Here is a 16,174-nt window from a genome sequence, read left to right on the forward strand (position 1 = left end):
TGTCTTCATCTATTTGGACAAATGACATTAATAAATAGTGTCACTTGTTCTGAAATGGGAAGGAGTGTGTGTGTGTCTTGGATGCAATAAGAGGTTACATTTTCAATAAACAACATTCTGTATTTCTTTTATTTAGATTTTTGCCTTTAGAATTCTGTGTTCTTTGGCAACTTGTATTTTATGAAGCCTGGCAATTAGCCCAGGTGCTGCCATATCTTCTGTTCCCAATGGAGAGGGCTCATTTTGTTCTTGGTAATTTAAACTCTTGAAAAGCTAGTCCTCCTCCACCATAGTCCTCTAAAATCTCTGCTTCATAAGCAGAAGATGTAGCTATTTTGTTTCCTTGATAGCAAAGGGAGCTGAAATTCTCACATCTGGTGCTTTAAGTGAGTTGCTGTAAAAAGTTGAAGGGCTGGACCAGCTCTGACTTATTCAAATACCAAAAAATACCTGGAGAGGGGAAGTAGCAATTCATGATACATGGAGAGAATGGATTTCTTACAGTGGCTTTGCTGTCAAAAGAAGTGTGTTGTATAAGTCCACACATAGTGAAACTGAAACCCTAGCTCATTAGGGAATAGACTGCGTGGTGATTATTTCTACCATTTGTATGGATGTTGGTCATTTTTTTGCAGTAACACCTTGGATGTGAGATGAGGTCATTAAACATGTAAGTGTGGGAGAGAAAAAACTTCTGAAATGTTCTGTCTTCTCATTCTGTCTGTCACGATAAAAATACCTATTTTATTATTATATATAAAGCAATTGGCTCTTGCTTGTGTATTACTTGTGTAAACCACCTCTAAGGTCATATGTAATTTTACTAGCATAAAGAGCTGAGTAATAAAATACAGCTTTATTCTGTAATTGTTGCTTGAATGATGGAGCATTTAGGAATTGTCTTTGAGCACTGGTTGTCTAGAACAGTGGATTTGATTCCATGTATGTTTTTCCCTGGATGGACCCCAAATCTGCAAACCAAAGGCTTTTGTTCCTATATTTTATTTAATGCACAAACTTGGTCACAGCACTTAGGTTGTATTTGAATTAATTTTTATTAGGCCTCCTGTTTTATTGTCATCTTCATTGCAGGTGAAAGGCTGAATCACGAATCCAATGTAATTTATTTGTGTTGATAATTTAATCTTAATTTGCTTAAATATCTTGTGTACACAGTGAGGAACTAGGAGAATTCATGGAGATGAAAGGTGCCAACAGCCCTGGGATCCTTGTACTGACCACGGGCCTCAGCAAACCTTTTATGCGTCTGGATAAATACCCCACGTTACTCAAAGAGCTTGAAAGGCACATGGAGGTATATCTTATCAGCATTTATGTTCCAGCTTAATGATGATTTGACAACAATTATTTTAAAGGTACATGTCAAACATGATGGGACCCAAAATTACATTTGTTTGCTCTTCCGTCAGCCTTCTAAACTACAGGCTGCAGTGGTTTATGTAAAAGTCAGTGCAGTAAAACTTCCTGTAAAAGCTAAACATTTAAAATAAAACTATCCAGAGAAGCTAATCATCATTCCTACAACAGTCTTATCGCAGTCTCTAGTTGACTTGACATTGAATGTGTCTCCTGCACACTACTTCAGGCCACTTTGTTGTAGAGGGAGTGCTGCTTCTCACCTCAGCATGTCGAACATATTGGCAAAATAGTCCCTCTGACTTCTAGTGATTGCTGTCCAAAAGTGATGTTTACAGGACGAGAAGGTATTTGAGGACCTGCTGTTTTCACCTGTTGCATTTTATAGGTTAGGTGTTTGGAGTGTGAAAAAAGAGAGAAGTAGAAAGCATGAGGGTCTTGTCATACAGCTTAGTTTGTCAGCCAGTGACAGCAGAACATGTTAGTTAGCCTGTAGGGAATCACCTTTGTGACAAAGCTAACCTGTCAAACAAAACTCTGTAAATACTTTCCTCTTAGGATTTCAAAATCTCTTATGCACTAGGTCTTGTAAAACTTCTGTGGCTCTATTTTAAGTATCACTAGGATTGTGCTAAGGAACTGCAGTTTTACTGGAAGCCAGACCCAGCAGTGTTAGATATAAGAAGGCCATGAAGAGACCAGATCAGTTTACAACTTCAATTTTGCAAAATTGTTTATTTGTTTTTACTTAAGCCTCTAACATTTTTTTAAAATTAATTTTTCTGGAATGGAACTTTTAATGTATGTTTTCTCCATTGTTTTTAGGATTATCATCCAGACCGTCCAGATATTCAGAAATCCATGACTGCCTTCAAAAATCTTTCTGTAAGAGTGATAAAAGAATAGATGATATATTTTAAGTAGAATGTTTTCTAATTTCATCTCCCTCTATTGCTTAAAAAAGTGAAACTTTTTCATAAATGTGTAGTAAATTTTCAGAAGCATGGAAATCAATGCTCTATGTGGGCAGAGCTAAGGATGGTAATTTGTTGGGGAGTTATAGCAAATAGACTATTGGTATAAGCGTTGTGCAAAGTATTCTGCACCTTTTTGTCTGCCCTCTCATCATATTTCATCTCCCTTTCTACTAGTGCTAGCTGGACTAGTGTCCTGAAGAAGAGCTTCTTTACAACAAATGAGTACATGTTCTGATTTTTTTTTTCTAAGTGCATTCCTTCTAGGGGAATGGTGTGGGATTTGAGAGAGAGAGGTTGAAGAGGAAAGTGCTAGTGAAGTTCAGAAACTGCAAAACTTCTAGTAATAATTGGAACAGGAAGCCTAATTTGAACAGATAAGCTGCTACTGTCTTTACAAAAAATGAAAAACTGCCTCATCTGCAACAAGCCTCAGTTACAATAAACTTAATGTGTTGTTCTTTGTGTTAGGAATGTGTGCTGCTGATAACCTGGCACTTTTTATTTTTTAAATCAGAAATTTAGTGTTACCTATGTTCAGAAGAGGTTTGTGGATTACATCCTGTTGCGTACTATACAAACTAGAGCAGGTTGGAGTTACTTAATAAAAGTAGGAACACCAGGTTATACACATTCATGGTTTGCACAGGTGGCACGTCTCTTTTTACTGAAAGGAGATGCTTTGTTGTATAAATGTGTATTTCTGACAGCTGTGTTAGTCTTTTCTCTTGAGCATGTCCATTTTTGGTTAGTCATACCAAAATTTGGAATATAAAGGAAGGAGTAATTTGAGTAACAGCGCTATGGTTGAATTTGGAATAGTAATTGAAGTCAGTGTATTGAAAAGTCATAATACTTAACTTAGTAAAACTAGTTTATAAAAAATATTAGTAATAGTCATCTAAATGAAAATGCTTCAACTAAGGTGCTGTCTTTTGTGTATTACAAGCACAGCAGTAAATGCAACTGTAGTAGTATTTTTACCTGTAACTCATTCCAAATTGGTAGAGTTTATAGAGATGATGTTTTTCCCAATGTTTGTTAGGCACAATGTCAAGAAGTACGGAAACGGAAAGAACTTGAACTGCAAATACTGACAGAAGCTATTCGTTGTTGGGAGGGAGAGGATATCAAAACACTTGGCAATGTGATTTACATGTCCCAAGTCATGATTCAGTGTGCTGGAAGTGAGGTAATGTCCTTCTCATTTTTACTGTCACTCTTTCAACAATTTTGAATAAAATTTGTTATAATCATTATGCAACAGAAATAGAGTGCTTCAGAGATGGTAATCTAAGTTAAAATCTTTCTCTGTTGATTTAAGGCATTTTTTACAAAACCTGAAATAAAATTCCTTGAAGATGGATGGTCTCATTTGTAAAATTTACTGAAAAGGGACTGAATACAGCAGTTATAAATATTGTAAGATGATTTTTGCTGGACTTTTTAAAAAATACATAATTAAACAAGATTTTCCATGTGTTCGTAAGTTACAGGATCATTTTGCATAACAGTTATTACAGTGTGTTTTAAATAGCAAAAGGTTTAAAGTTTTATATTGTAAGGTGTCTGAGACAATTTTTTTTTTTGGTGCTGTTTTGGGCACCTTGCTCAAGTAGTAAATTTTGAAATACAAGCTTGAGAACCAAATGATCCTTGAGAAAAAGAATAAGGAGATACATTAGAAAGTTGAAAGCGACAAAGTCAGGTGATTTTTTTTTTTTAAACCAAAGAAGCAAATAAAACAAAGAAAAGCTTGTCTTACCAGAAATAATGTTAAAATAATCTTAAAAGCAAGTGCTAACAGAAAGGCAATGTTATACAGGTTACTGACATGTTTTTATGGCTTGTTGTTCCCCTGAAAAATCAATGAGGCTTTGAACCTGATGAGGGCTTTTGAATTGCAACCTCATTCAGTCCATTTCCTCCCTTAGAACAAAGAGGTCCATAAATATAAAGAAAAAGAAAAATGTTTATGGAACTGAATACTTAAAAGTTAGTCACTTAATATTTTTCTCTCAGATATTTTGCTAGGTGTTAAAGTAAATAATAAATAAGATGCAGTAGAGCTGATAGTGCATCTTCTGCAGTCATTCTCTTTTTGAAGCCTTCAAAACAAAACAAATCACCATCCCCCACTCTCATCATGAGGTAAAATGTCAAATGTAATGGACTTCTAGAAGCTTCTGTGTAGCATTATGGCTTTTTGGCGAGATACAGAACAGCTTCATTTGTGCAACAGCAACTGGCTTTGGTTTTGTCTTTCTAAAAATGATACAGACATTTGCAGATGTTTACTTAAAAACATTAAAACTTGCTAAGGACTTATAATTTTGCAAAGATGCTTGAAATTGACAGTGGCTCTGTCAATTGATATACTTATTTTGTTATTAAAATATTACACTTTAATGCTTCTCCCTTTTATCTATAGCAGTAGATTCAGAGTAAACTGATTCCTCCTTCCATAAAAACACCCCAAAACAAAACCACAATGGGTAACTTCATACATGAAACCAGCAAATTAAAACCAGAACAAAGTAATGAGTGCTTTTGTTGTGACTATAGTAATTATTGCTTTGCTTTTTCTACTTTGGGGCATAATCCAGTATTTAAAAATCTGATCTCTCCGATTTGAGACCACAGTCTTGATACGACCGTAACAGTATCCATCTAAATTATATGAAGAAATAGATCCAGTCTGTAATTTTGGTTTTACTGAAGTTGGCCAAACAGTTGTTATCATATTAAACAAGGTCAGCATTTCACCCAGACTGTACAATTCCTGCTTTGAAATACTAGGCTGTACTCACCAGGAAGAAGTATAGGCTACTATGTGTTAGTAGCACTTTTCTAATAGAAAATAAATAATTCTGTCATCTTCTTTCCTTTTTTTCTTTCCTTTTTTTATTTTTTCTACATTCAATGGAGAGATAGTTTTGCAATGAGCAAATATTTGTGGAGTAATAATGCAGTTATAATGCTGATAGCTTTTAATAATATAAAATAGAAAAATGGGAGAGGGGACTTGTGATGGTGTATTTACTTTTTCATTTTCTTCTTTTAACAAGGAAAAGAATGAAAGGTATCTTCTTCTCTTCCCTAACATTTTGCTAATGTTGTCTGCCAGCCCAAGAATGAGTGGGTTTATCTATCAGGTAAAGTAATACATTTACATATGTGTAAAAATGTGCTGGGGTTTTTGTTCTTTCCAAATGATATTTCATGGGAAACTTGAAAGGATTATTAAACTTTTGCATTTATAAAGATCAAAGGTAATATCTGCAATAAGAAGTGGTCATCTATCTTACAATATTCTGGCCTAGAAGTCCAGGGTTTGATTTTCTTTGTAGTTGTGACTATCACTGAGGAGACTTTTTTTAGTACCTTGTTAGTAGTAGCTGATGAGAGGAAGTATTGGTAGCTTTTTAGATCTGTGTAGGAAACCAGTGCTGCTGTGTAGGTTTGTTAGTGCTCTTTGACTGCTGCTTGAGTCTTAACAAAATTGCACAGCCCCCTTAAGCTTTCATTAATGTGGATTAGGCTGTTACCATCAGTTTTAGATGCATCCACATTAGTGCTTTTATCTGAATCAGTGGCACACTTTTTAAATTCATCTTTTAGCTTTTTCTGTTTAATGATCACTGAGTCACAGAGTAAAAGTTGCTTTGGGGCTTGCAGACTAGATTCCCTCTGGATGAAGCTGAAGGCATGCTCTGAAAGTATGCTTGATCTGCTCTAAACGTAGGAAAAGATCAAGTACATGGTCTGACATTCAATCCCTGGCCCCAGCCTTGGGCTCCCCAGTGTAACACCACCTGAAATGCATACAGTGTGGTCCTAGGGACCTTAGCACCAGGTGCTTCGCTTCACAAATCTCTGCTCATAGCTGGTAGACACAGCCTTTGAGCTCTCTCCCAAGTTTCCTAGCTGAATACTTGTGGCTTTTGCCCCACAGGCCTGTTCCAGAGGTGGAACAACTGCTGTAGTGCAGGAGTGCCATTTGTCTTGGCTCCCTTGTAGCTCTAGGCCGTGTTTCACAGAAGCACTTGCATTTTGGGTATGAAATTAAACAGTCTGTCAAGCTTTATTTTGCCTCTCCTATTGTGTATCACTTGCATTTCTTCCTACCTCCCACCTCATCGCCATGGTGCACAGCATTTTTCAATAACTAACTAAATAAATAAGCCATTTTCTGTGATTTGTCTTCAGCTTCTAGTCAGAATGGCCACAGCCCCTTCTTAGTGTTCACTATCCAACCATCTCTTGAAAGCAAAACTCTTAATTTCCTCATTACCTCACGTGTGATAGTCCCATCACTGGGAACGTATCAAATTTTAATTACTACCTATTCACAGCAAGATGAATATTACACTTATTTCATCAGTGTTTGTGTCTGAGACAGTTGCTCAGAGCCCATGTCTAGAGTTTGTAATGTGGGCATCCTGGACATTTTTTCTGAGGTTCACATCTCAGAACTGGGATGGATAAGGGCAGAAGATGATGCGGTTTCTTCAGTCATTCTCAGGGAAATTAGGCCACTGAAGGCATCATCCAACATAATACCTTCTTGCATTTCTGAATAGCCCAATGGTCAGGCTTCAGATTTTCTGTTTGATATCTACCACATGAGCTAACAGGAAGAACTTTTAGCAGTGGTAAACTGAAGTCACAAGGAGCAGGGACCATACATCTTAGGAGGGGTACACAACTGTTTGTGAAAAGAAGGGGAATATAAATGATTCACAATTTCAGTTCAATTTTCTCTGTTTTGCTGACTTCGTACTTTTTCTCGCCATGTGGTTCAGATCTCTGTCACCAGTCTTGCCTAGTGTACCCCCATATTCCCTTCCCACCCATGTCAGCAGTTCTTGCACATCTCTGTTGTTGTGGTTGTATGCTGTGTTACTCATGAAGCAGCAAACATGGAAAAAAGGGAAAAGAGCAAATTTTAGCTGCATTGTGTTGTGCACATGGCCACCATGTTTCCTTCAGGGGGGAAGCTGCTACAAGAAAACTCCTCCTTTCTCTTTGGTATCTTGGGCCTGAGCATGCTCTGCGCCTACAGAATACCAAATGATTTTTCATTTTCAAGCTTCTAAGAAACCTTTGTCCATTCTGCTGTCATTAGGAAAGAAGAAAACATAAAGTTGGTTTGTATTCATTTTGCTCTTTTGGAGCCAAAATTCCACAGTATATAGTATTTGTGTGTTCACCAGCATTTGCTGAATAGTGTTTCTGTGCAGGAGAATACAGGATCTGTCTTAAAGAACTTTTAGTGAAGTTTCATTTTCGGTAAAGCCTTTCATCCCAAAAATACTCAATTTTATTTATTCTTCTGTGTTTCTAAAGGGTCAAAAAGTTATTCTAAACTGATTTTTTTTTCTCTGTTTGACTGGCTTTAAAATGGGATCTTCTGCAGAATTAGCATGTTCTTCTGAAGAAACTTTACAAATGTGAAGGTGTTCATGGCTTTCCCCCCCCCCAAAGTATTTCCATGAGGGAATTTAGCAGTGGCATTATTAGAGAAATAAATAGTTAGTAAATAATAGATGCATTTATTTAGTGAAATACTCCTTTATAAATTTACTTGTTCTACAGACCTTATTCTGGGAGCTAATCAAACAGTTTGCAAACAAATGTGCTTGAAGAAGAGTCACAATTACCTCCAATTGTGTAATATGGATGACCCTGAAGGTCTCAGTTTCAAGAACCTGAGACTAAGCAATGATCACTGTTACATTTGTATGGATTTCGTAGCCTGAATAGGTATCAGCTAGACTTACTGATATCACAGATGTCATTTGCAGAAGTTGGACATATGGAAAAACTCCCATTGTGAGATGTCTGTATAAATTTTTAAATGTTTTTAAACCCATTGGGGGGTGTGTGTCAATTTACTGTGAAGGTCTTCAAGAGCTTCAAGTTAGTATTTTCTTTAGTTGGTAAGGTTTTTATGTGTTTTGTATTTAATGTCAATGTGAATTTTTTTTTTTTTAAGGGAAAACTGCCCATGACGGGAATGACTATTACAAAGCTAGAAGACAGTGAAAACCATAAAAATGCATTTGAAATATCAGGTATTGCCCATTAGTATTTTTATTTACTACTTATTCCAGGATATACAGTTTCAAACATCAAATGCTCACCCTGGACAGAGGAAGATATTTTTTCGTTGTGAGGGTGACCAAGCACTGGCACAGGGTGCCTGGGGAGATCGCTGTCCTTGGAGGTACTGGAAAGCTCTCTGGCCATGACCCCAGGCAACCAGCTCTAGGTGTCTGTGTTGAGCAGTGGGGGGAGTGGGACTTAGAGGTCCCTTACAGGCTCAGCCCTCCTGTGATTATACAAACTTTGTAACACAGCTGCCTGGAGCCTCGCTTGAAGACTGCTTTTTACTGCCTCTCTTAAGCAGTTCAGGAGCTCTTTGTGTGGGATTCATCCTGGAATTTCTGTATCTTAATGAATGGAGGCAGTAGCCTTGGAGAAGGTCTTTTATAATGAAGCAGTTCAAAGTACACTATTTACTGAAAGAATAAGAATTCAAGAGGCTCCGGAAGAGTTTTCTTCTAGAAATTGTCTGCCTCTTTCCTGAGAGACCTTTAGCATCTCTGATGTTAATAATTGTTGCCATTATGCTTATATTGGCTCATTTCTATCTGTTTAGTCATTCGTTTCATCATGTATGTCCTTAGGTAATTTAAAGGACAGTACAGGGTCCGTATGGTGGAGCTTCATACCTTCATTAATTTCCTGCATGAGTTCTACCTCCAAGCAGGTTGCATTTAAATAAGGCAGTTTTCACTGTCTCAAGTAAGATATCAATGCCATGAGGCACAGAGGAAAAAATTGTTAATGTTGAGAAAAAAAAACCACTTTTTTTGGAGACAATAGCTATGGAGCTGACCTCAAGGGGAACGTGATGGGTTAAATGGTGTTAAGTGCAGAAATGAAAGTTGAGATTCCCAAGTGACTTTTGCCTTAGCTTTAATTTTATGCCTTCTTCTGAGAGAAGATTGGTGAAGTCTTATTTTATAACTTTTCCTGTGTTGTAGTGTACAGACTCAGGGATGACATTTTAGGCTATCTGCTTGCTTTTCTGGGGAAGGTGGAGAAGCAGAAGGCTGCTAGATGAGCCTGTCTCCTACTCTTGTCATTTAAGGTTGTGCTTAATTACTAGAGCTGGGAAGAAAAAAAGTAGAACTCCTGTGCTTGACTATGAATAAATACATTGAGGCAATGTGTGTTACAACCTGGAAAAGTGGGATGTTGTACTGAAAACAAGTTTTAAATTTTTGCTTAGTACTGAGAGCACATAATGTTTTAGGAAACTCGTGTCTTTTTTAATCATGTCAGATTGACTAAGTTGTTCTTTTTTCATTTCCTATGTCTTTCTGATATCTATCACCTAGGAAATATGATTGAAAGGATACTAGTATCTTGTAACAACCAACAAGATTTGCATGAATGGGTGGATCACCTGCAGAAGCAAACCAAAGTCACAACTGTTGGGAATCCCACCGTTAAACCTCACTCTGTGCCGTCTCACACAGTAAGAAAGAGCTTCTGGGTTGAAGTGAATGAGCAGAATTAGCTTATCTGGCAAATATAACACCATGGAAAGCCTTATTTTTTTTTTTAGCCATTAGTAACAAGAACTGAATGTTGTCACTATAGTTTAATAGGTAAAAAGATCATTCTGTTTTTAATTGTGTGAACAAAGAATAAAATGATTTAAAACCCAGTGTAATGGTTTAATGGGGTAAAAGAAAGTTCATTATCATTATTTTTTCTATTTTGGCCATCGCCATCTTATAAGTATACTTAGAACATTAGGTTGTAATTGGTGATGTACTTGACAGGCTGTGGAGAAACAGTAATTTCTTTTGGGTTCTGCATTTGAATTGTTGGATATGAATGGATCTAAATTTAGCTCTGCCCTTAGTGGTGAGAGAAATGGGAGCAGGGTTTCTCATAGCTGTTCTTTGTTTAGTTTCTGCTCTGTCTGTGGTAGACAATAAAAAAATTTTAAGCCTCTTTTTTCCAAAAAATAATTTAGTGTAAAATTTTTCAAAGGCCAGCTATAATAAACAGAAGTGCTATATAGCAAGTGGGATTATTTCACCAGTCCTTATGACATTGTCTCTGTTATGATAATATGCTTTCTTTGCTTTCCTGTCATGTTTGACAGCTTCCTTCCCATCCAGTGACTCCCTCCAGCAAGCATTCAGACAGCAAGCCAATACCACTGACTCCTGCCTACCACACTCTCCCTCATCCATCACATCATGGGACTCCACACACCACAATAAACTGGGGACCGCTGGAACCTCCGAAAACGCCCAAGCCTTGGAGTCTGAGCTGCCTGCGGCCCGCACCTCCACTACGGCCTTCAGCAGCTCTTTGCTATAAGGAGGTGAGATGCAGCAACCAAGAAAAAGGGCAGTGGGGCAGGCCTTTGATAGGAAGTTTTAAGTTTTTTTGTGGTGGCTGTGTGTATGTGACTTTCCTTTAATTTTGTAAATCTCCTAAACAACAGGGAAAAAGTGAGAGTTGGTCTGCAGTGCAAGATTTGTACTGAGACTTAGTTGCTACAAGAGGTTCTTCTGTTTGGCCGGACCATATGCTAATTTTGTAATTTATCTTAAAATCCTTTCAGGCTTTCATGTGTATGCCACTAAATTCACCAATGTATTTAAATTTCAATCATCTTTATAGTGTTTAGCATACAATAATCAAAACTTATCTTGATCATCTTTGGTAGGTCCTGCTCAGTCACCTTTTTACTGTCTTGTTCTGTATTTTCACAGATGATGTGTTGTATCCTTAAGGTAAAGGGTAGACCAACATTTTCCTTTTGTTACCAAAACTTAGTATTGTTCCTGTAAATTATCATGACCACATTTTGAGCAGAAATGCTGCTGGGTTTGTTGTTTGTTTGTTTGTTTGGGGTTTTTGTTTGTTTGTTGGTTTGTTTGGTTTTTTTTTTTTTTCCCTGTAGAGTTCTGTAAAAACAGACCTAAACTTTTACAAATTTTGGCTTTAAAGAGTATACTACCTGCCAAGCTTCCTTGTTAGGTCCTTTTTTTACCTGCTTCCCTGTACAGAAGTAAAATGGGTTGTCTCTTCAACCATTCAGGAAAAAGACCTGTGTTAATATATTCCTGCCTCTTCCCTTCTCTCTGGCTCCCATACAGGCTGAATGCCTTTGCACCAGGTTTTATGTATATTTCTGTTAATAGAACAGATAAAATACTTGACTTTGTGTATAGTTGGAGGAAGGGTAGAGAGGAAATCAACCAATTCAGGCAAATTGAACATGGCAAAAAATATTAGTAAGCTGTATTTTGGTGCTGTTAAAAGGTTTGTAGTTATTAATTTCTGTATGCATCTTAGAAGTTAAATTTTTGAAATAATGTGGAGAAGCTCTACTCTTTTTATTTTTCCTATACAGGATCTCAGTAAAAGCCCTAAAACCATGAAAAAGCTGCTTCCCAAACGCAAGCCAGAAAGGAAGCCATCGGATGAAGAGTTTGCACTGAGAAAAAGTAAGAGAGACTTGAACAAGTATCTGCACAATAAAAAGGCTGCAATTAACATCACTTTAAATTCTGTGAGAGTTAGATGTACAGTGTAAGCAAGTCATCTGGTTTCCTCTCTCATGTCAGGGGAGAGTGGTAGGTATCTCCAGAGGCTGGTTTGTTCTATTCATCTTAGATGCTTATGCTACAACGGCATTAGTTGCTTTGTAGAGCTTTATTGATTGCTACCGTGGATGTCTGCTTGTGAAGTGCTATTTCTGTTTGTTACAGAGGGAAGGGAGGTTAACTAGAGAGCCAAGTAAAGTTCAGTAAGGTAAACCTGTCTTTTAGTAGTGTAAACAGCAATGTGAAGATACTGTCCCACTCTTGCAGAATGCTTTGTAGCTATGTTTTTAGATTGGTCTTGGTAGGAGCTTCTATTGTCCTGTTGTTGGAAAGCTGGTTATTGCTGCTGATTTGAAGAAAAGTTGCTTCCACAATCACTGCTTCTAGGATCCAACAGTCTTATTTCCTATAAATAAAGTTATTTGTTCCTGTCTGTATCTAAACTGCAGATATTTAGGCTGCTTGAAGTCTGAAGAAAAACACTGATCTGAGAGAAAATGATTAATGTACAGAAAGAGAGAGGTCAAAATCTGGATGTTGGGATAATTTGAAGTGGAGGGAACATTAATGTTATCAAGCAAACACAGTATTCACTTAGTTGTCAGCATCACTGTAATTCTTCCTTAGAAATTTGTGTGAATGAATAATCTGATTATTTGTATCAGTAAAAGACAGGGTGGGTTTTTTTTGTAAGATTTTTGCTGTAGCTTTTGTTTCTCTGTGTCTGTCCTTTGCTCATGGGCTTTTTAAGATAGAGTCTGTGCCATGAGTGTTCAATGCATGAAGTGTGTTTTTGTGGCAGCTGTCTCTCACAGGCTTATACAGAGTTGGAGAGAAAAAGCTTTTCCTCAGGGTGCTCTTGGCTTGTCTAAGGTGTAAGTCTTGCCGAATGTTCTGTGAATTTCATGTGGCAGAAGTTAAGGTAGTGAGTAGACTGATTCTCTGTCTGTGGATGTGTGGGTGGATGTTGTAGTTCAGGATGTTTTACCCTTTCAGGAAGGTATCTGCTTAGGAAAACAAAAGTACTGTAATACAGTATCATTTCAGATGCTGGAGAATGGAGATTTGTTAGTTGTAATGATAGTGATAAAGCTGTCAACTTGCAAGTTTAGCAATTTTTAAAGAACACAGTGGGGAGGAGTTAAGGGTTCTTACCTGGGGGAAAGATGGGGTCTGTAGCTGGCAAATACATTGTTCTACTCCTTAGTAAATAACTTCCAATAAAAGCTATTTTTTGTAGCTTTAAGTCAAAGAGGTAATGTTACTTACAGAAATTCTTACAGATTCTTGGTATTCATCTTCCCTAATCAGTAATTAGCGGCTTCTGTTAGTGTTCCTTCAACTTTCTCAACTTTTTTCTGAAGCTATTAAAGTTTCCCACTGAGGAACTTTTATTGAACTTAAAGCATATTGATAGATAGGTCTGGGTTTTGTTCCTTCCCTTCTCAGGAATCCAGAGGGGCTGTGTTTTGAGAACTGCTGTGTCAAATTAACATTTTAACAGCCAAAACTGAGTTGCTCCAACTGAGTGCCCTCAAAATTCTGTTTCAGAAGTGTAGCGTTTGTCCTGCTACTGTAATAATATGGTGCTGCATTCTAACTATGAAATCCAGTTATTTTCCCTGCTTTGAAAGAGGGATAACCCTTACTTTGGAGTTCCTGCATCTCTTAAACTGTAAGGAAAATATATTTGGTAAAGATAATTTCTGCAATAGCTAGCTTGTCCTGACAAATGTTTGGAAAGTTGGCTTTGTTCTGGTGATAATAAACCACAAAAACCACCACGATGCATTGGCTGGGAGAGAATACAACTAGATTTTGATGTTGAAGGCCGCTCAGATTCATGTAGCAGGAAATTTTCAAACCTAGTTATTTCACAGGGGGAAAGAGGAAAAATGCTTTTAAAACAACAAATTATCTCGCCTTGCACATGGACTTCTGGTTCCATCTAAACTAATGGTAGAGGTACCTCTAGATTTCTGTTTGGAATTTCACTTTGTTGCAAATGAACAGTTTGAAAGGATTTTTACTGAGTCACCCAAGGAAGAGATTTGCTGTGGAGCTTTACCTCTTGGAAAATGTTGCCATGTTAAGCTTGAAAAGTTAAATATGTACATGATAGTGGCAGCTTTCCTACTGCACGCTGGACTGAAATAGTACTGAAACTATGCTGTTAATTCTGAGTTTTATTTTCAGTTGTGTGCTGTTGAAAGGGGTAAATCTGATCTTTTTTATATCTATATATGTATACACATACACATGTATAACACACATATATATGTACAAATGACAAAAGTTTTCAAGGTGTTTTCTGTGAATTAATATTCTGTCTCTTGATTTCTTTGATAAAATAATGAAACAGTATGCATATTGAATTGTTTGTTTATATAATAACTTGAGTATATAGGGGTTTTTCAGTAAAATGACTGCTTTAGAATGAGAGTCCTCACACTTCCAAACACATTCTGTACAACATCAGATGCTCAGAAAATATTTTGAATGTGGGTGGTTACTCTGAATTGAGTTTTTTCTAAGCACTTCAAAATAGTATTTGTCTTATTAAACTGTTACTTTTGTTCATTGAAGTTTGATTTTTCAAATGGTATGATTAAAAGAATTTTTTAAGAGTTGATTAGGCTGAACTTTGGGCTCAACTGAACTGTACTTATTTACAAAGGCTTTTCTATATTAAGAAACATGCCTATGTTTAAAATTCTGTTTTTCCCATTGATTCTAGGTACAGCTGCTTTAGAAGAAGATGCTCAGATTCTTAAAGTCATTGAAGCATATTGCACAAGTGCCAAAACACGTCAAACACTAAATTCAAGTAAGTTAGAAAGTGCTGAAATGGGTAGAAATGGCTAACTAAAACACAAATAAGACAGTTTGCAAAAGAGACTGATGTATATTCTCAGGCCTTTGCAAATAGCAAGTTGGACCTGCAAATAATAATAACAACCTGTTTCTGGTTTAATATCAATGCCAAGTGTTTATGTATTGGATGCCAAGGGCCATGGTTAGAGACTATTACTTTTTCAGTATTTCGAAACAATCCAAAACAACAAAAACCCAAAAGTGACTACTTATCATGGTTTAAAATTGTACTAAAGCTTCACCAATGAATAAGAGGTGTCTGAACTGAATATAACAGCTAATCAGTATGCTTTTGGATAAATTTCAAGAAGCTGGTAAGTAGGAGGAATGAAGAAGTCATTGTAATTTTGGAGGACTGTATTTTTGTTGTGTTCTGTTCAACAAAGACTTTTTCTATGGAAAAGTAACCTAGACCTATAAAAATGTCTTTAATTTTATTGCCACTAGTTGTTTTTAGTATTAATTACAACTTTTAACCCCGTCTCATAATTTCAGGAGAAATTGTTCTCAGTTGTGTGTTGCTTAAAGCCATTTTTAGTTTCTCAGATCAATACCTAGCATATTGAAAACCTGTAACGTGCCTCTGGGGTCCTACTTCATTTAATCCAAATCAAGGTTGCCATGTGGAGTTCCTCTGTATTGTAAGTAAAACGTTGCTCAAAGCAGGGGAGTCCACCAGCATGTGTTCCATTTACACAAGGAAGGAGAAAATGCTGTTGCGTTTGTTCCTTTTTGCACTGTTGAATACAGATTTAATTTGGAGATCCTTGGAACACAGTATAATGATCTTGAAGTACTTGGCTGGTTTTGCTGGAACTAGAAGACTGGACATCATAACTTCTTGTCCACTAAAGCTATTTAAATTCTGCAATATTAATCACTGTTACTGCTGTCTACAGTGCTCTGGGCCTATTTTGCTTCCAAGCAAAAGCACTTTATGCTGACAGTTGAAGTCTTAAAATGCAATTGCAGACTTAGTTCTTGAATTTTCCTAATGTATGTTCACTTGCTGTTGTCACCTTGAAAAAAACACAGCTACTTAGTGTTCCTGTGTAACTTACAATGGGAATGTGGCAGTTGTATTATATTGTAAAAACTTTTCAAGTAACAGCAAAAGCCTTAATTTTGATTTTTCTGTCTTAATGAACTGCAGATCTCCAAGATCATGAAATTAGCTACTACTATTATTCTTGTACTAGTTCTAATCTTTTTTTATAGCCCTACAGTCATTACAGTAGTGTGTTTAATTGGCTAAAGGGAATGAATGAGTTCAAAGTTCTGAAGATATACTGTTGTTCCAAATAA

General features: G+C 36.7%; 1 protein-coding gene across 8 annotated transcripts in view; it reads left to right on the forward strand.

Moving 5' to 3' along the window:
- Positions 1 to 16,174, forward strand: part of ARHGEF7 (Rho guanine nucleotide exchange factor 7) — a 119,300-nt gene that overhangs the window by 85,345 nt on the left and 17,781 nt on the right. For all 8 annotated transcript variants that reach the window (XM_069004229.1, XM_069004190.1, XM_069004198.1 and 5 more), the window contains 9 exons: positions 1,177 to 1,315; positions 2,203 to 2,262; positions 3,397 to 3,543; positions 5,420 to 5,506; positions 8,350 to 8,428; positions 9,761 to 9,900; positions 10,540 to 10,764; positions 11,803 to 11,896; positions 14,733 to 14,822. In XM_069004229.1, coding sequence (XP_068860330.1) covers positions 1,177 to 1,315; positions 2,203 to 2,262; positions 3,397 to 3,543; positions 5,420 to 5,506; positions 8,350 to 8,428; positions 9,761 to 9,900; positions 10,540 to 10,764; positions 11,803 to 11,896; positions 14,733 to 14,822 — 1,061 coding nt within the window. The remainder of the gene's footprint in view (positions 1 to 1,176; positions 1,316 to 2,202; positions 2,263 to 3,396; positions 3,544 to 5,419; positions 5,507 to 8,349; positions 8,429 to 9,760; positions 9,901 to 10,539; positions 10,765 to 11,802; positions 11,897 to 14,732; positions 14,823 to 16,174) is intronic.

This window comes from Aphelocoma coerulescens, chromosome 1 (assembly GCF_041296385.1).
Source record: "Aphelocoma coerulescens isolate FSJ_1873_10779 chromosome 1, UR_Acoe_1.0, whole genome shotgun sequence".
Classification (NCBI taxonomy): Eukaryota; Metazoa; Chordata; class Aves; order Passeriformes; family Corvidae; genus Aphelocoma; species Aphelocoma coerulescens.